Source organism: Sinohyriopsis cumingii, unplaced genomic scaffold, assembly GCF_028554795.1.
Source record: "Sinohyriopsis cumingii isolate HCF-2022 unplaced genomic scaffold, ASM2855479v2 utg001180l, whole genome shotgun sequence".
Classification (NCBI taxonomy): Eukaryota; Metazoa; Mollusca; class Bivalvia; order Unionida; family Unionidae; genus Sinohyriopsis; species Sinohyriopsis cumingii.
Window position 1 is genome coordinate 210605 of NW_028315969.1, and position 20947 is coordinate 231551.

The 20947-nt window shown below is 35.3% G+C and overlaps 1 protein-coding gene across 13 annotated transcripts in view; it reads left to right on the forward strand.

The window, feature by feature from the left end:
* The window catches only part of LOC149772737 (rap guanine nucleotide exchange factor 6-like), a 314757-nt gene that overhangs the window by 170167 nt on the left and 123643 nt on the right, over window positions 1-20947 (forward strand). For 12 of the 13 annotated variants that reach the window (XM_089947349.1, XM_089947357.1, XM_089947356.1 and 9 more), the window contains 2 exons: window positions 3769-3844; window positions 20464-20604. In XM_089947349.1, coding sequence (XP_089803475.1) covers window positions 3769-3844; window positions 20464-20604 — 217 coding nt within the window. Of the gene's footprint in view, window positions 1-3768; window positions 3845-6179; window positions 7212-20463; window positions 20605-20947 lie in introns of those variants that run through there. The other variant, XM_089947361.1, reaches the window with a different exon arrangement.

Genomic DNA, 20947 nt, shown 5'->3' on the forward strand with positions numbered 1-20947 from the left:
TAATAGACATCAGCTTATAGAGGACACCTGCTAACAAGAAATTTAACATCTGTAAAACCATCAGTAAAGGATACCATCACAGAGAGGACACCTGTTAATTAAGAAATATTAGTAAAAAATTTCCTTAATGGACACCAGCATATAGAGGATATCTGCTCATTAAGAAATAGAGGATCAACAAAATGTACCTTAAAGTATACCATCATACAGAGGACATCTGCTCATCAAAAAATAGACAATATTTGCATGAAATGAATGAGTAATAGATATATTTCATCTTGTGGGTGAAAAACTCACCACTCATTAAAACACTTAAGTTTTTCACCCCAAAATGAAATATATCTGTTATTCACTCACAGTAAACAAATTTTCTTTTTATTATATTCTTTTTTATTTTATGCTCAAACATATTGGCTAACTTGATGTATGCTGTATAACTGATTGAAGTATCACATTTCTTATTTGATCTGATGTGATGTCAGCAGTTTACTGTTTATATTCTGTGTTTTGTGATGATTATTCGCACAGACAATATAAACAGTTACATAATTCCCAGTTGAAAGCAAAATAAGAAAAAAAGTAATTTGTGTCTTGTTCTGTTTGTCATCTTTAACTAAAGGGGGTCATATTTATCACTTGACCATGTGAACATCTAAGAATAACTTAAATTTCAGTTATCTTGTTATTGACGCTGCATTGAAAAAATTATGAATCGATGGCCTAGGATTAAAAAAAATAAAGAATAAGATTCCTATTCTTAATTATTCCCTGCTTAATGATGTTGGCAGGGATACAGAAATGGGTTCCAACTGTCCATTGATGCCTTTATCAAAAATTCCATATTTAGTACACATAATATAGGACCGCTCCAGTGGCCTAGTTGTTAGAGCATCCACCTTGAATGCGGGCAGTCGTGGGTTTGAACCATGGACGAGTCATACCAAAAGACTTATAAAAATGGTACTAACAGCTGCCTCGCTTGGCGCTCAGCATTAAGAGGTTAGTTTAAGGATTGGTCAGCCTGGTGTCAGGATGATGTGACTGGGTGGGACATTATGCTACATGTCTGCAGCATGATGCCCCAGTGCTAGACATTACTATAAACTGCCACACTGCAGACATCGTAGTGATATGACTGAAACAATGTTAAAAGCTACATTAAAAATCCAAATCACACACACACACACATACAAAATATAGATTAATAATGTAGATGCACCTTTTGCTATCCACAGTTCTTCAGTTTCAGTATATGTACTGTTTTATTCATTTGTCTGTTCACCAACCATCCATTATTCACACTTTTATTTCCAGAGCAAAACTTGTCACACATATCACTTGCCAGTGTACTTTGTAAATACAGACTTACTATATACAGTACAGAGATCAACTGGACATTGATTTTTCAATCAGTCAGCAAGGCCATCTCACATGGAAATAAATTGGCACTGCAGAAAAAACCCACAACTAATATCATCCCAATCAATAAAAATAATAACTAGAAAATTTAACTGAGCTTGTGGGACTGTAACTGTCAGAAATAACTGGTCCTCCTCAAAACCCACAGGGCACAGGCCATTAGGTTAGTTTGCCAGTGGGCTTGTTTGCCATTGGCTAAAAGCCTACAGATATATGAAATCATCGAGAAATCCTTTTGTCTCCTTGCAGACATTTTGGCAGTGGATATAGATGACTCCATCATGTTTATTATAATTTTCAACCTTTATATTAGGGAAAATTACTCAAGGGTATATGCTTGTAGTCACCTGAATAACAGGGGTCATTGTTTGAGAATGCATTTTGTCAGATGTGCAAATAAGCCATGTATATTGTTTTCAAGAGCTCTTTAAGTGACAGTGCTGTGTTTTTCTGTTTACCTGACTGCAGTTTCTTATTCAAGTCACTTGCATGCAGCTGGGAATATCAGCATTTAATCTAATGTGAATCCTGGTAGCAGAGGATTTGGATGTACCTTGTGTGGTCTGTTTAAAGGTCATGGTCAGAGAAGTCACGCAGTAAGTGAAGAGAACAGCTGATTTGAAATTTGTTGCACCAACTGTATACTTTCTACATACTATGGAGATGAATGCTGAAATGTGGTTGTCATGTTTTTGTCAGTCCACAGCAACACCGTTACAGTGAACCCTACCTTAGAGAATACCAACATATAAACACCTGCCATAGAAAACACCCACATACAAAGAACATCTACCTGAAAGATCACCTGCATATAAAGGAGACCAGTCTTGGAGATTATAAACCTCTAAAGAAAATTTGCATTAGAGAACCTCTACATATAAAGAACAATATATATAAATGATGATTGAGACATTGCTAAATATAAAGAATACTTGCATATAACATTCACCTCCCACATGGAATATCTGCAAATAACAAACACCTTCCTTACAGAACAAATACTTAGTTGCATTATGGAAAACCTAAATATAACAATATCTGCTTATAAAGGTCAGCATTTGCCAAGTTCTTTCCAGATTAGTTGCCTGTTTCAGTTCTGTGTAAGCTTATTTTCTTAGGCACTAATGCCAGTGTCATAGAACTCTACATAATTGCATCATGACAAATACTGAACACTCTAACCAGTATACACAAGCCTGTGTATTTAGCTCAGTTTGTGTATGTTAGGTTTCACATTTAGGCCATTTTCTTAGATATATTTCTTTTACACTTGCATAAAGTTGGTAGATCAATGTATCATCTGGAGTTAAAATTAGGTCACTATGATATATGGTCCATTAATTGTGGTTGACATTGGTGTTTAGCTAATTTCTCAGGCACAACTGTTCTGTTGAGTCACATAACTTGGTAATTAATTTCATCAGTAAGAGTACAACAATTAGCAGTTAAAATGGGTTATTGTGATCTATATTTCATAGTTAAGTGATATGTGCTTGTTTTGACATCAAGCAGTTTCTTACATTAGAGCTTACATTTTGCTAGGTTTCTCTGATATTATTCCTTGTTGAATCATGACTTCTGATCAGGATACATCAGAAGTACTGTGCCCTAGGTCATCATGAACTATATTGCTCATCACAGTAACCTGCAGGGGACCTGAGTCGCCGACTGGTCTAAAGCACTCTCCGTTACGGATCACTGCCATCTCACCTCAGTCTGCATGGGTTCGAGTCTTGGATTCGGCCAATGTTAGTATGTGAGAAAGCTTGCCAGTAACTTCTCGTGGGTCGGTGGTTCTTTCCGGGGTTTTCCCGGGTTCTTCCTCCACCATTAATACTGGCCGCCATGTATAGCCTATTGTGTGCTGAAAAATGGCATTAAACACAACAACAGCAGTGACCTGCATTATTCTTTAGTCTAGTTTCTAAGACAGTGTTACTCTTAATGTCATGTAACCTGGTATAATGTGTCATGAAGAGTATTATACCTTAAGTCAAGACTAGGTTATTGTGACCTATATTTCCCATGGCAGTCAACCGCATTAACCTTCTGTATTTAGGGCATTTTCTCAGATGCTGTTGCCTGCAAAGTAATGTAGCTTATGTAGATGCTTCTAGAGATGTCCTACAGTCTTCAATCAAAACTTAGTCTCTTTGACATATTTTTAATGTTTCAATGTTGCATTTAGCTGACTTGACACTCTTACTGAAGAGTAACATAACTTGATAGGCTGGTTGCATCATGAGAATCACTATGCCATGTACACAATCTGGCCATATCATTATTTGCTGTTTTCTGGTACTTTAAAGATGAAGAAATTTTATTATGTCATGTATTCTCTCTTTCCAGCTTTGGCAAGAGGACACCAGGATGTGCAAGAAGGGCCAGCGAGTGTTTGATTCTGGAACCTTCTGAGATGATAGTGGTAAGTAGAAGTGGCAGCAAGTACTGTACATCTTTGTGTTAAGCTTTGGTTATTTTAAATGAGTGGACTGGATCTGACATTTAGTGCAGATTTATGGTATCATGAGGACAGCATTGCCTTCAATAATTACACTTAAGGCTAACAGCAGCTTTTTTAAATACATGATCGATGCTATTCACAGTTGACCTCCAGTATAATGATTTCATTATATTTTTTCCAACATATAGCTAGTGTCATATGGATTAACATCATGAGTATGTCTAGTATTTTACTTATGGCTGATCAGTACATTCTTTGCAAACACAGTGGCTTTGTCTTTGAATGCCTCCTCCTCCGTTTGAGACATGTAAGGTAAAATGAAATGGCTTCAAAAACCAATCACTTGATGTCATTACTCTGTTGCAGGTCAGAATAATGCTTCATAATCTGTCTCATAACCATGAAGAAATTCCTTTTTTCCCTTTCTTCAGATGAGCACTTTTACATAATTATTTGGGGCCCCGAGTGGCCGAGTGGTCTAAAGCGCTGTCCGTTACGGATCACTGCCATCTCACCGCTGTCTGCATGGGTTCGAGTCTCGGATTCAGCTAACGTGGGTATGTGAGAAAGCTTGCCAGTAGCTTCTCGTGGGTCGGTGGTTCTTTCCGGGGTTTTCCTGGGTTCTTCCTCCACCATTAATACTGGCCGCCATGTATAGCCTATCATGTGCTGAAAAATGGCGTTAAACCCTACAACAACAACAACAACAACATAATTATTTAAAACAACTTTAAGAACATAAATTATCTTGATAAACTTTTCACTTGATGAATTGTCAACCTCCTACTTGTATTAATGGATATTGCATCATCTTTTCAAAGCTTTGTGAAGAAGATTTTTCTAACAAATAAATTTGTACATGGAAGATAAGAGAAAATCACAGCTTGAGCCTTTTGTATATTTTGATCCCAAGTTCTTTGGTAATATTATGTCTTTGAACCAGATTTGTATACTTTAGCACCAGATTTAGCAGAAATATCCACAGGTAGGACACCTGTTCATAAAGGATACATGATCTCCAAGTACACCTGCTCTTCAACGCCACATTCTTCTAAAGGACATTTGTTCATAAAGGACAAAGTGCTGCTTATTTAGTATAATTATGGATAAGTTTCACTGTACATACTGGAAATGGCAGTGTTTTAGCCCTTGTCCATCTGTTATATTTTTCGATGACTTACTATTTCTGAAACTTTGAAATATCTTCATGGAAGTTGGAAAGCATTTGTATCATGACTAGATACTCCTTCCTTCAAAATACCAGGTCTGTCTGATCAGCATTTTAAGAGTTGTCCCAAATTTTGTTTAGCCATAGTACTCTTGTTCCTGTAATACATCAAGAAATGTTCGAGATATTTTTTTATCAAACTTAGTTTATATTTGTGTCATGAAAATAGTGGGTATATGATTCAGCTTTGTGAGATTAGTACTTTTTGAAATATCTCCTCATTTTTCAACAATTACATGGACACTTTATCTCTTATAGGGGTGGCGGTGTTGTGTGTGTAAGGGGTTATTCCATAGGCACTTGCATACTGACAAATCTGTTTTTCTTCCTTCTCTTGAAACAGTCAGGGAAGGAGGGTACATGTACATGATATGAAGAAGCAGTTTGTTGACATGATTTGACATTGAAATTAAAATGCAATTTATCCTAACATAGTCTCTCCCTCAGTTTACAGATGATTATTGTCATTCTTGATGTTCAGATTGTGAGCTCATTGTAGGGGTTTTCTGTAGTATACATTTGTGGTGAAGGCTGACAGCAGCTTTGAAATTTTGAGTGTTTCCTCAACAAATGTTTTGAGTAATTACCAAATGCTTCCATATAGTATTCACTGCATGGATTGAGCTGTCATAGTCTGAGCTTCTGTAGGTGTTTATCATCAGGAAAAAACCCATACCTGTCAGAATTGTCCCTTTCTTTGGTCATATCAGGGTTTACACTGTTGATTGTCTTTAAGCAGATGTGAAATTTTTCAGTATGACTCAGTCAAGGGATACCAACAGTGGATAAGGTAGTGGAAAGTCATTTTCACTGAGTTGCCCTTATCTTTTGCAGTGTTTAGGAATGAGAACCTGTTTAATCTTTTGAGTGGACTTTAGAAGGACCTTTAAGCAGATTCTTGGAGTACCATGCGTGTGAAATGTGTGCAGCATTTCTTACGATATATGTAATTGGCAGAATCTTAGCTAATGGCAGTTGGACCTTTCTGTATTTTTTTAGGATTCCACAGAAACGAGCTCTCCAATCATAGGAAAATGTGGTAGTATGTCTTTTGTTCTTCCTGTGTGACTGCTATTCTGGTGGATATGGTATATGAGAAGAAAGTGACTCCTGCTTGTTCAGTGTAAGATAGGAAATACATGCTCTTGGAACTGAGGAAATGAAGTCACCAGTTCTCCTTCAGTCTCCCATTATCAACCTTTCGATATTTCCTCTGTCACTGATGGAGGATTGGAACAGATAGGGTAACATAACAGGACAAGGAAGAGCAAGATGGACTATGCCACCCAGTATGAGAACAATTAGTATTTTTATTCACAGGAAAAGTGTTAATTTTTTTTGTATCAGCAGTGCATGTTCATAACAGTTATACATGGATTACTCCCTCGGTTTACAGTACTGACCTGTTTTTGATTCGTAAATATCCATAAAAGGAAAGCACTTGAAAGTTGATGACTTGTAACGTGCGTGTGCAGGAAGCATTATTCTATTCAGAACAAGTTGAAGGATTTTTTTTTTCTCAAGTGGACAGTTCATTGTTTTATTTTCTTTCATTAGATGAATTTAAGTTGGAAATTCACTCATTGGAGGAACGTTTCAGAAGCCTCAAGATTTGTTATAAAATAGTCTTCATTTCTTCTGAAGTTGTATCTCCTCTGTTGTATATTTGACTTGTGAGAAAATATACATTTGAATTTATAAATATTGAAAAAGATCCTCTTGTTTCATATAAGGATGTTTTAGGGCTTGACCTTGTACTTGTGAGCTCATGCCAACTCAACTGGGATGGACTTTAGATTGTTGTGTAGACAACCAAAATACAGAGCAGTTCAGTACAATATGATTTGTGATTGCCATTTTTTACAATGTTAGAAATCTAAAACTTCACTATCATGGAATAGAAGTATCTTCTTCCTTATCATTATTCATTCAGTGGAATATGGATGTCAGAGAGTGATTTATCTGACCAAATCCTGATGTGGACAATCATATAGATGTGTTTTCATCAGTGTGTAATTTAATGGTTGATATGATATATAGATATATATCTGTTACAGTAAATTGGGAATTTTAAAATTGAATCAACACAACGGACTTAAGGTAAGAAAATATGAACATTATATGATCATAGTGGAAATTAACCACACAAAATAGTATCCTTTAAAAATATTACCACACAAAATAGTATCCTTTAAAAATATTAACAAAAACTTCTTGTTTGCGTGTAATGTTATCTTTTTACTATGCAAAAATAAGGTTCTGTACTAGAATCATCGCCAACTATCTGCATATCTTCTTTCAGTATGGTATATTTATTTCTGAGATTCAGGAAGGAACTTTCTGTACCTTCAAGCTTTAGATATTTGAGTACACTGTATTTTTATAATGTATTTTATTGATGGAGTTTTCATTAGTCGGTTGCTCTGTCTTGTATCTCAGCCAAGTCTTTTTTAGTTGTATCTTGTATCTAAACCATCCTGACTTACCTGGACATTAATCAAAAGCTGACCACTGCAACCTACTACAAATTTCATGCCTCAGCAAGGTTGCAGCAGTTTGGCAGACAGGTTTGGTTACTTCATAAGTTAATGTCTCTTTTTCTCATGAGCATACACGCTGGGCTTAATACCAATTTGAAGTTATTATTATCCCCATGCTTCAGCAGGGGAGATGTTAAGATATCTTTTGTCTGTCTCATTCCATCAGTCCACATCTGAATTTAGTGTGGAAACTCTTGAAACTTGGTATAATCTGACTACTTCCCGTTTGTTTGTACCCCTCTAACAATTTAAATAATGAAAAACTTTAATGTGATAAAAAGTGCACAGAACTTAGTTAATTCATTCATTGATTTATAATTTCTAACCTGTGATCAAACTGGCCTTAATCCTAGCATCCTCTGCACCTTTCATGCTTAATGGACTTTGCATACTAACATGGTGCCATGTTGTGTATAGGGCTTGGCCAATGTGGATATGTGAGAAAGCTTGCCATTAGCTTCTCATGGGTCGGTGGTTCTTTAAAAACCCGGGTTTTTCCTCCACCATTAATACTGGTCGCCATGCATAGCCTATCTTGTGCTGAAAAATGGCGTTAAACCCTATAACAACAACATGTGTATACTATGGGCGAGTCTCTTTTCCTCCAACAACATTGTGACATAGTTCATCCTATTTGGTAACTACCAGATGATTCTGTAAATTACCATAATGTTGAAAGTTTAGTACTATATCTCTTTGCACACATGAACATAGAAATTATACCACTTGTTAAATCCACGGGAAAGGCCACGGGTAGTTATTTCATTCTTTTACATGATTCGACATTGTAAGTATCAGAAGCAGATAACATAGCATTTTACCTTCTGTGTATATTAATGTGCAGTCCTGCTTATACCCCATCGCTGAAAATGGACTTGTCCAAGGGTGTTTGGGCTCCCCTGGGCATAATCAGGTTTGAAATTATAAATCAATAAATGAACTGATTATGTTCTGAGTATGTTTTATCTCATTTATGTTTTCATTTTTTTAATTGAAATGGGGAGTACAAACAAAGAGGAGGTATATTCAGACTTTGGTTATGTTGCCTGTGGGGGTAACCATCTACAAGAGGAGTGTCATCCTTGGTTACCACACCTGGGTTCTTTCAATAGGTTAAAGATCAAATGTAGAACTGTTTAAATTTTCAGTGACATTACAAATATTTTCAGGTCAAACTTAATATATGCAATGAAAGCATATCATGTGACAAATTTTGCAATATGACACCTGTGTCCATGTCTGACATTGGGATGGAGGGCTTAGAATTATGAAGTAAAAAACTTGGAAGTTTATGTTAGTCTGCCGTTGCAGTTGCTCCTTTTTTCATTTGACTGAGACAGTAACCACTAAATTTCATTTGAGGTTGATAAAATGCATTGCATTGCACATGATCAATTGTTAGCATGCATTATGCCACATTAAACTGGGTGGTTTTTCTCTCTGCAGAGTGATTACACTATTTGCTTTAATGCAGCATATTTCAACTGTTGCTTTTTTTAATATGTTACAACATGAACCATCTTGATTGAATGTGATACCACTTGGTTGAATATAGTATACACATAGCATGTAATGTCAGTCAGATAAATGTAATATGTTGTATACCATCTTTGTCATATGCAATATAGCTGTTACCATATTGATTGAAAATATTAGAAATTGGTGTTTATCATTGGAGCACTGTACTCTCGTTTCAAAACAACTCCACAACAGTGTTCCATGTTAGATGGCAGTAAACTATTTACTAATGTAGACCATTACATAGTGTTTGGAATAATGCCCTGTTAAAGAGTTCTATATGTGTTACGTGTTTAGGCTCAAATAAACAGTAACACAGAAAGAGTGAAAACAACAAGCTTTTTAAAATTTAACAAATAATTTATTTTTATGGAAAAATTCTGGAAAAATGAAGAAAGAAAAAAAATACGGTTTCAACAATCAAATCCAAAAATAATCCACGAATTAAATTGCAAAAGTCCTATTAATAAATGTTCTAATAATTTCAAGTTTGAATCCTGATGGAAAAGCCAAGATGGATGACGGTGACGTATGCTGTAGTCAGTACTGTGCTTATCTACAGATCCTATTAGAAATACAAATAATGGCACTCCGGTGTTGGAAATCCAGATTAAATTTGTAAGCCATGTCTTTCCAAATCTTCTGTATGAGCACTCCTCAAAATATTTCCAGAGAAAAAAGAATTAATCCTTTTGAAATCAACTGATCTGAAGAAAATTAGAACTATAAATCTGGCTACAACAAAATAACTTGACATCAGTGTAAAAAGCCCAAAACTGAGAAATCTCTCTAAATGCATCTCTATTAAAACTAACAAATGCACGTAATGGAAAAACCGGAATTGCGAAATCGAAAGGGGGGTGTCATGTGATCATGTTTACACCAAAAATTACCCTGATGACAACCAATCATTTTACTCCAAGAAATAAAAAATTAAATCTTGTAGTCCCATCATGACCTTGGAAACAACCAATCATTTTAAAATAAAATAGAACTTGTTTATGAAAGAAGCTACAAGTTCTGAAACAAGATCAGAATTTAGATCAGCACCTAGTGTTTATAAACTAACAGTCAGGGTCAAACAATTTTCTGAAAAAGTACCGTCTCCAGTAAATAAATTTACATTATAATAGTGTATAATAGAATAAAAAATGTATAACTGACAAACAATTAATTTAAAATAAATATGAATTAAATCAGATATGCGTAACATATGGATTGTTTGAATCTGCTACTTATTATTTATTTATTATATAATCCTAATCGTCAAAATGCTTATCATGCCAATGAGAAATTGTCAAACAACTGAGTGACAAACACCATCTTAGATGCACTTGATTACAAGTCACAGCTTGATGACTGTTCTCATCCTTATATTTGACCACTCTGCTGGTGTAGTGGTTAGAGCATCCACGTCGGATGTGGCAGGTCATGGGTTCAAACCCTAGCCAAGTCATACCATAGACTTATAAAAATGGTACTAACAGCTGCCTCGCTAGGTGCTCAGCATTTAGAGGTTAGTGTTACAGCTGTTAAAAATTGACTGGGGTCAAACAGCAGGAATATAACACAAATCTTAAGCCAGAATGTTTGCATTTAATTAAATTTTTTGTGTATTGTGAAGGCTTATATACTGTACTGTATTGTACTGTACTGCTTATATATAGTACTGTAAGGAGTTCAAATTAAACTTTTAACATCTTGAGGATAGACTTATTTGAACTCCACTGCATTCAGAGTATAAATATTCATATGAATTGAAGGATCTAACATAATTATTAATTTGTATTCATCCTTTTTTCATGTGAACAATCCATTTTCTCTTGCTCAATTTCTTGTGCAAAATATTTGTTACAGATTTCATTTTGAAAGCAGCATATGATAATTGATCCCATCCATGCCCAGGGATCCTCCATATGGAAACTTCATTCATGCTTGGCTTTAGGCAGGCATATAACATGCATAAGACATCTGTTGACTTAAATACATGTTTTGCTTGGAGAACTTAGGAGTCAGATGAAGATGAATCATTTGCCCAGCTCAGAGTTGGAAATGTCAGCCTTCATATAACCATATATATTCACTTTAAAGTAGAGTCATCCTTCAAACAACATTGATCATAATCTGTACTGGCAGATAAAGGTCTGTGTTGTTTCTTCTACTGATTTCACCTAACAAACCGATTAGGCCCAGATCTACTGGTACATGATGCGATGGCATATTTAGTTCTGTGCATTTTGCAATGTTACTTGACTTGTATATGGTATCTCAATGGGACATTATTGGTTGATCAGATTTAAGGTTGCTGATTTTAGATAATTTTGCTTGTTAGTAATGTCTCTTGTCTAAACAGTTTAATGTGTTCAGACCTTGTTCAGTTTTTGGGAGTGAAAACAGCATATATGCAATTTCAAAGTGGATTGCATGACTGTGCATGTGGCTGTGTGTTTGAAACCATTCCAACGAGTCCTAACACCATAGGTGTCAACTCCTTGAGATGAAACCCTGTATGCCAGACCAATAAAAACCTTACAGAGACCACAAAAAAAACTTACACGAAAAATATATTCATACATTACATAAGATCAACAGTTTTAAAACAGCAAATGTTATACACAAAGTTTTTAAAAAAAAATATTTACATAATTATTTACATTTCTGAAACTCTGTTTCATTCTTTTTATTTATACCACTATCATCTTCCTGCTGTGGCTAAGCAAAGAAGCTTTTGGTGGATGCTCCCTTCTTCATTTCAAAATTTCTTTCTTGCAGTTTTGTCCTGAATTGTTCCTCCAGATCATATAAATATGCCCGACAACACCACTTCTATGTCTTTACTGCATAATTTACAAAAAACATGTGAAGATCCTAACTTGGATACATCTACAATGCCAGAGAAGTCTTTAATCCAGTCAGCCTGAAACTTGCCACCAACTCGGTCAGTGTCTTCAAGTTTACGTTTCTTTGTGTTAGGCTCAGTCTTTTGATGGATGGAATATTTCAAGTAGATGAGGAAAAAAAAACATTTAAAACTTTAGATTTGACATGTGATATAGGAAGCGTCAAATTTCAGAGCGATAAGCAACAAGATCTTCACACACAGGAGTTGAACCATGAATGAGACTTGTTTCAATATCAAAGGAAAAGTGCGGTTTTGAGTATGATTGGATTGGTTGTTTTTTTTTTGGCCACCCTTGTCTCATTGAATTCTCATTCTAAAAACAAAATTATGCCCAGAGTCCAGGATGCACACAAAACGAAAAAGCTATAAAAAAAAATTTCTTCTTTCAATTTTGTCCAAAAGAAATGTACAAAACGGTTGTACGGCCGTACACTGACCAAAAAGGAAAGAAAACACAAATTATGAGTAAACTGTACAAGTTGACACCTATGCGTAACACTAACCTCTTAATGCTGAGCATCGAGCGAGGCAGCTATTAGTACAGTTTTTATAAGTCTTTGGTGGTGGTTTTGAACCCTTGACCTCCTGCATCCAAAGTGGACACTCTAACCGATTGCATGGCTGAGATTTCTAGTTGCTGACTATGATGCTAGATCTGGGTATATATGTGCATTAATTTCTGTCAAAACCCATTTAAGAATGAAAATGTAATAAGGTACATCACCATAAACCCAGTGTCTATCAGTCTGAGCTCTCTCTATACCACCATGTCGGCCAGTTCTGCATGTGGGGTAATTCTGCGCAATGATACATCATTTTTGGAAACATTGGATCTCATGTTTTTTTGGGGTCAAAAATTCATTTTATATCAAGAAAGAACGATCGTACTTGAATTAAGAAAAGTGATACAGTATTCATAAAGTGTACAAAAATATCCCACATTTCGATTTGAAATGCATATGAAAATGTGATTTCTAAATGTCAACATGAAGACCCATTTCATGACCTTCTTGAACTCATAACCCAGATAATCCTATCTACTATGTATCTTTTACAATTGTACAAATAAAAACATTATTTAAAAGATGGAAATATATACCTTAAAAAAATTCTGCATCTTAATCCAAGTTTCCAAATTTGCAAGAAGTTATCACACACATATAAAATCGCCTGCTACCCAACGTGTCATCTAGAATGGGATTCTCAAGAAAATTCCCTGGCGTATAGTCCGTTTCTAAATTCTTTACTAACCTTTCCCCATAAACAAGACATTGTAAACACATTACATCCTATTCATTGTTGTTTCTCTTCTACATAATACCGCTCCAATGGCCTAGTGGTTAGAGCATCTGCCTTGGATGCGGGAGGTCGTGGGTTCAATTCTCGGCCGAGTCATACCAAGACTTACAAAAATGGTACTTACAGCTGCCCTCGCTTGGAGCTCGGCATTAAGAGGTTAGTGTTAGGACTGGTCGACCTGGTGTCAGCATAATGTGACTGGGTGGGACATCGTGCTACATGTCTGCGGCATGATGCCCCAGCGCTAGACATCACTGTAAACTGTCACACTGCAGACATTGTAGCAATATGACTGAAACATTGTTAAAGCTACATTAAAAATCCAAATCACACAGACACACACTTCCACATAATAGCCTATTTGTTTTATAAAATGTTGAACTTTACAATTTTTTTGCCAGATAGGTTATGTTTGCTTAATATCTCTTGCCATGTATTGGCATTGTTATGTTGAATTGTGTAGAACTAGCTATAAACCTGACCTAATTAATCGATTGAAATGCTGACAGAAGCAGTCCAAAGTAATGTTTTTCATTTCTATAGTCTGATGGAAAAACATTACATCTTTTCAAAGCTGTACACAGAATAGGCCGACATACTGCGAGTCATGAAAACACATGGGTTGGTATTGTGCGTGACCAAAATTAATATTATTTTGAACAGAATATTCTAGTGACAATTGCCTATTAAAATGGTAAGCATTGCAGTATTTTATTTTCGTCAGTCAGTCCAATTCAGTATGTGTTTTGCTTCAGTATTGGAGATGGAAATCTTAGGTGTGCAGATATGTCTGACAGCATTGTAAGTCTGAGACGAGAAGATAAAGATCTCAGATTTTATATTAACCTTAGTAAACAGATAGATTTGGACAGTTTTAAAGATAACAATTCTTCATGTTGCAGTAGCATAATGTCCAAACTAGACTCTTGCTAGCATGCAGTAAGCATTCAACACACAAGTAGAAGATTTTTTGAAGAACAGTCATGTATTACAAGTGGATCAACTTAACATGAGCTGTAGGTTAAGTCAGGTAGACACTATTATTGCAGCTGTTGTCAAATAGATGGAGTCATGTACACTTTAGCAGTGCCTGGTGTAACATCTGTGATATTAATGCTTTTCTGAGACACTGAACTTTTATAAACAAAACGCTAATTACTGGAATTCTCTGAGCATTACTTAAGTTTGTAGCCCTGTCTCAATGCAAACTGGAAAATGAACACGGCTTTATAATACTCCTTACTGGGATGAATTGTATAATTTTGAGATCAAAATTATTTTAAAAAAATACAAATCCATTCATTTTTAAATGCTAAAACATAGATATTTAAATATATTGAAACTTCCCCAAATCAGACACTGTCAATGGATCCTGCATTTTGGCTGTTTAATTGAGGTGCTCTGCTTGTCAAAGTTTGATAAGCTTTACAGCAACATATTGGGACTAGCCTTTGTCCAATCTGCAGAATAGGACAGTTGACAGGGGCCGGTGTATAATACCAGGACCAAAACATTCTGGTAATTTTATTGAGGTTGTCAACTTACTGATTAACATGGCAGCCAAAATGGGACTTGACCAATCTGCAGAGGAGGCCAGGTGACAGATAGGCCACTGTTTCACAGTAATCAGATTTATGAAATATCATGATGCGACCTTTATGCTTTGTCTTATTTATTGACAGATTTTTCATGTGTAATTGATAATTGAGCCTGGGATCATTTGGGGAAATTTTGTTGAGTACATACATGCATACATACATACATACATAGATACACACATACATACATACATACATGTACATACATACATGGTTTTAACACACAACAATTAACAGGAACAAATGGTCTTATTTTGAATTCTGTTATTCTTTTTGCCCAGTAGAGCATCAGTGTGTTCAAGGTACTCTAGTTTTATAGTGTAACCTTGTTTTCAGCAAGTACCTACTGAAAGATATATATAGTATAAATATAAAGAACAAAAAGTTGCTGCACATGTTTTAAAGTGTTGAATTTCCTGACTTTTTGGAACCATGACATTAAAAGTTACACAAAACTGGAGCATTGAGATATGTGTAAATATAGAAAACTTGAACATTAAGACATACAAAGAGAGACTTTCTTATCTCTCTTTAAATATGTATAATTGATTAAATATTATACAATTATCAATGAAGATTATAATCTCCTTTAATTGTTTTTGATCTTTGGACAGTAGCCAAACAGTGAAACAAATAGACATTCCATTCAGAATTAATATTGAATTATGCCCCATCATTCAATTGTACAAAGTTTTTTAAGATTGTAAACTTTTAATATATCCAATTTTAAAATAGGAAATAATATTTTGATTTTTTTATATTGATAAATAAAATGTTTGAAAGAAAGTCTGAGGAATTTTTCCATTTCACAATACTTTTGAATTAATATTTTGTCAGTTTTCTACAAATTATAAATAGAATTATGGAAGTTCTGATTCTTATGGAAGGAAGCTGGAAGGGCAACAATTACAACAGTGAACATCATGTGTTGAGTTGAGTATGACACATGGCAGGAAAGATATCGCAATATGATATTTACATTTTAAGGATTACATCAAGTTGAGAGATATCAAGAAGACTTTGAGCTCCATAGGGTTTGGAACTGCAGTTTGTGAAACTGTACTGGAGGCAATTAAAGTTGTTGTAAACTACTTTTGAGTGAACATGATGTTTACTATTGCTGGCTTGAATCACACTTTTTGACTTTGTAATGCATGTTTTCCAGCTTGGCAATATCAGTACATATTTTGTTATAACTTACTGAAAACTGGTCCAACTTACAGAAAAAAATCAACTGCTTTACTCGGAAGATCTTATTAGGGCTGGCAAGTCTGGATTTAGCCAAGAAAATGTTAAAAAATCTGTTAAAACCATAGAAACAAAATCACCTAAAAAATCATTTAATTTTTTTTTTCACTGAAACTTGTTGAGAGTTAATGCTTTTCCTAGTTACAACTAATCTGTTAGGGGAGCATAGATAAAACTTCTTGATGAAAGTTTGACTGTTAGGAGATAGCTGCATCTAACAAAAGGAGAGAACATCCTCAGAATGGGGGGTCATTAAGAGGGATAGACATTAATCTAGCCATCATCAGGTATAACTTTTACCTGCCTGAATCTAATCTAGATTATGAGAGTAACTGTCCATAAAATGAAAGATGTGTTGATAATGCAAGTTTTTATGTGGTTTAAAATGTTAACAGTTGTGAAGTAATTATTTTGATTTATTTGGACCAAATGTATTTTTAAATTAGGTGAAATGTACATCAGGGCAAATATAGCACATGCATTATAGTGTTAACAAAGTTCAGCAGGTATGTGAAATTAAGTATAGAAGCATGTCCTGTCATTATCGTAGGGATTCATGACTTAAAAGGCAGAAGTAATAATACTGGTAGTCATATATTACTACAGCTCTTTATTGCAAATCGTTAGTTGGGATCCATGATATATTGAGAACAATATAGTATAGAGAACCATGGTATGGTGGGTACTATCAAATGTGGCTAAATAGTTGTGTTTTGTAGAGGAAGTAATGACATCACTCTAAACTTCACCTTGTCTTTTTTAAATGTCTAATTTGATTTTGGACACTGGGTCCATTGTGGAACTGCATTACAGTGGTACCTCTCTTGAACCCACCCCCCATCAGCGGCCACTCACTTCTTACAGCCAGAATTCCTTGGCTCCAATGAGTTTGTATTCAAAAGTACCACTCAAGAATGACCACTTCTCTATCAAGACCAGCGGTCAGCATATTAGTACAAAAATGTAAAATGTTCCCCTCACAAGTGGCCACTATTTATTTCAAATGTGTCCAGAACCAATAATCAATTCATTTCGTAAGGTAAGTAATCAGATTATCACTATCATTGATACCTGTCTGCTAATGTCAGGTTCCTGTTACTGAAAGAAATATTGGCAAAAGTGCAAGTAACACTAAGATTAATATTATATCATTATCTATAAAAGCCAAGCCTTGAACAAAACACGGTACCAGACAAAGACCCAAAAATTGCATGACAATGCATCTATTGCTTCCTTTATGAAGAAGGCATTTCATCCACCACTCTACGAATGTTTCGTCTGCATAATTAAATCACATACAGTTAGCAACATCTGAATAAATCAATTCCAAACATTAACATGTCATCACATAAATGGAGAAGTATTACTTTAGCAGAAAGTTGGTTATTCTACTCTGTGACATGGGTGGGGTTGGAGAGGCGGACTTGCTGAACAATTTTATATAGAAAAGACTCAAGTAAAACAATTTCATGCTGAAAAGACTTGAATAAACATTGTTGTAACCGATAATGGCATTATTCAGCAGCAGTTGAGAATGGAGCAAATGGAAAGAGAATTATGTATGTAGCAAGATTTAAATGTTGTTTTTGAATGGTTTTGCAATGTGCATGACAACAATACCTGCTTGCATATCACACTTATGTCAAGAATAAGAACTATTAATGTTAATTCAGTTGAAATAAGTCTATTCTTAAGACAAGAACTTTTTAATAATTAATGTTACTTTTGAATGAAGATATTAAATGAAGATATTGAATGCTTTGAAGTATGTAGCTTTCTTACTACGTACATTACATATACATCTCACAAAAATTTAGCCCCACTCTGGAAAGGCCACCTGTTTTATAAGGCCACTTTCCCAGTGCTGTATGTGTGGCCGTATAAGATGGGGACCATTGTATATCAAGAACTGCAGTAAAACAGAAGTGCATTAGATTGAGAGAGAGAGCTATATTAGCATTAGGAAGCATAAAGACTTGCACAGGATGGAGACAGACTATTAAGTTGGGTTAATTGTTTCAATTCCACATACTTTTTATAATATTAGATTTGCTATGGCAGTGAAATAAGTTTCAACCAACGGAAGATCTTGATTCTGCGGATTGTTATGAAGAGATGCCTAAAGTAGTACCATTTCCAGAGAATATAAATTTGATAATTTTAGACTGCTAAATTGAATTGGTGTGGTTTCATGTTGTGTACTGCTTATTTGCACATAGCAGTATTGTACTATAATGACCTGCCCAGCTTTTCTTTTTATGCCAGGATTAATCACTGTCTATTGTTGTTGTTGTTGGGTTTTAATGCCATTTTTCAGCACATGATAGGCTATGCATGGCGGCCAGTATTAATGGTGGAGGAAGAACCCGGGAAAACCCTGGGAAGAACCAACGACCCACAAGAAGCTACTGGCAAGCTTTCTCACATACCCACATTGGCTGTATCCTAGACTCAAACCCACGCAGACAGAGTGAGATGGCAGTGATCCATAACGAAGAGCGCTTTAGACCACTCAGCCACTCGGGGCCCCAATCACTATCTGTAAGGCTGGAGAAGGAAATTTCTAAATGCTAATGTCATCTTGGAAGAGAGCTAATTAAGTTTCCATGAATTGTAATTCTAAGATGATATAGCAAGATATTATATGTTTCTGTGACTAGGAAGAGAATTTCAGCAAAATTATGTACATGGTCAGTGTTAGTGGTCTGATGATGTCATTTTTTATTATTATTTATAGTTGAAAGAGGCATGTGATGCTACCAGGAAAATTGACTTTATTTGTCAAGGATACCGTACGATTATTGAATGATAATACTCTTGAAACAAACAGGATATCTTGATTTAGGCTTTTCAGTTCAATCACTGTTCTGGCTTTGGGCAGTTATAAGAATCATTTATAACAAGTGGCCATGCACTAGATTTTGTTTCTAGAAAATCTGCTTTAATGAAATAATGTATGTTCATTGATGGAGGATACATCTTTTGTGCATCAGTTTTTCCTGGAATGCTTTTCATTGTTGTCACTTTAAAGTGCTCTTTGTTTCAAAGCAATAACAAAGAGTAAGAACAATGTATTTGATCAGCAAGCTTTTTATCTGCTGTTTTTTATGATGCCAGATAACTGACTTCCACTGTGAAATATAACCATTTCATTGGGTACATTTCTTATTGTGTACCTATTTTCATGGTGGCTGTATTATGCAGAAAATTAACAATATTATTTGTACACAAACTTGTGAATATGCCTGATAGGGAAAGTGTTTTAGCTGTCTTCACATATAAATTATCTTTTTTTGAGCTCAACTGGTCATAGACTAGAAGACCTAATGGGTTGATTTGCTGTCCATCATCTGTCATCTGTCCATCTGTTAGCACAATTTCATTATCACTATTCCTCTGAACCTGCTTGCATGATTGCCTTCAAATTTTACACACACATTGATCTGATGATCTTGTTGGACCTTAAAAAAAAATGGTGCTGCTCTGGTCATATCATTTCACTTAAAAACTTTTTATGAAGTCTTGTTGGTCTTAAATAAATATGATGCCAATCTGACATCCAGTACGGCCATCATGTCAGCAATCTTAAAATTATTATCACAACTCTGTTTGAATAGAAACTCGTATTGACATGGGGGTTTTGCCAGAAGACTTCTTATAATGTCCAGTTGCTCGTAAATGAAAATTGTGCCAATCTGAAGTCCAACCATCTGCAAATCTTGTTTTAGCTTCTCTTTAATGGAAAGTCACGTCTTGAAAATAGCTAGTTCTGCTCCTAAATGGATGTCTATATCAACATGGAATTTTCAGCAATTGACTTATGATATCTAGTTGGTCCTAAATGAAAATAGTGCCAGTCACACATGCAGTATGTCTGCCATGATGACTGTGTAAAAAAACCTTGTCACTACTCCCAAGAATGGATGATCATGCTGATGTGGAGTTTTCACTAAAAGACTTCTAACGATGTCCACATTGTTCTAAATGAAAATGGTACCCAGATGACATCCAGTATATGTACGACAGCAGCTAATTTTGAAAATCTTGTTACTGCTAAAGGATATTGGAAACAGTTTCAACACTCAACCCTAAAAGGAAGAAATTGTCTTATCTGGAGGGTCTCTTGGGGAAGGTGGGGAGGGGTGTGGGTGGGACCTTTGTGTGTCACAATATAATAGCAACTGTCCTCTCAATGTTAGCACCTTATGTGTCTTTCATATAAAAAAAATGTCTCACTTCTATTTCAGATTGACTACCCAGATGTCCACATGACCAAGGCTCCATCACGGCCTGGCTATAACACCATGAATCTTGATAGACTTCAGCCGTATGATCCAAATGATGACATCCGCATACAGCACATGAATATAGATTGTGTTACTGATCATGTGAGTGAAAATTTCCATTTAGAGCCAAAGATCTAGCGCTCTGACAACTTTCTTGAATTAAAATAGCATATTTTTCATGTAGATATGGATTTTTAAAAGAAATCAAGTTTGAATAGTCACTTGCATTGCATAAATGTATGTACACTGCACCTAGCTAACTGCATTGCAGAAGTGGGCCCTAAGTGTGGCCAAGTGGTTTGAGATGCTTGGCTTTACAGAATAATCACATCTCACCTTTATCCATATTAGTTCAAGACTCGCCTTGACTGCTGTGGGTATGCATACATGCCAACCATTATGCATTTGGCATAATCTTTATGCTTATTTTCACTAAATTACGCCT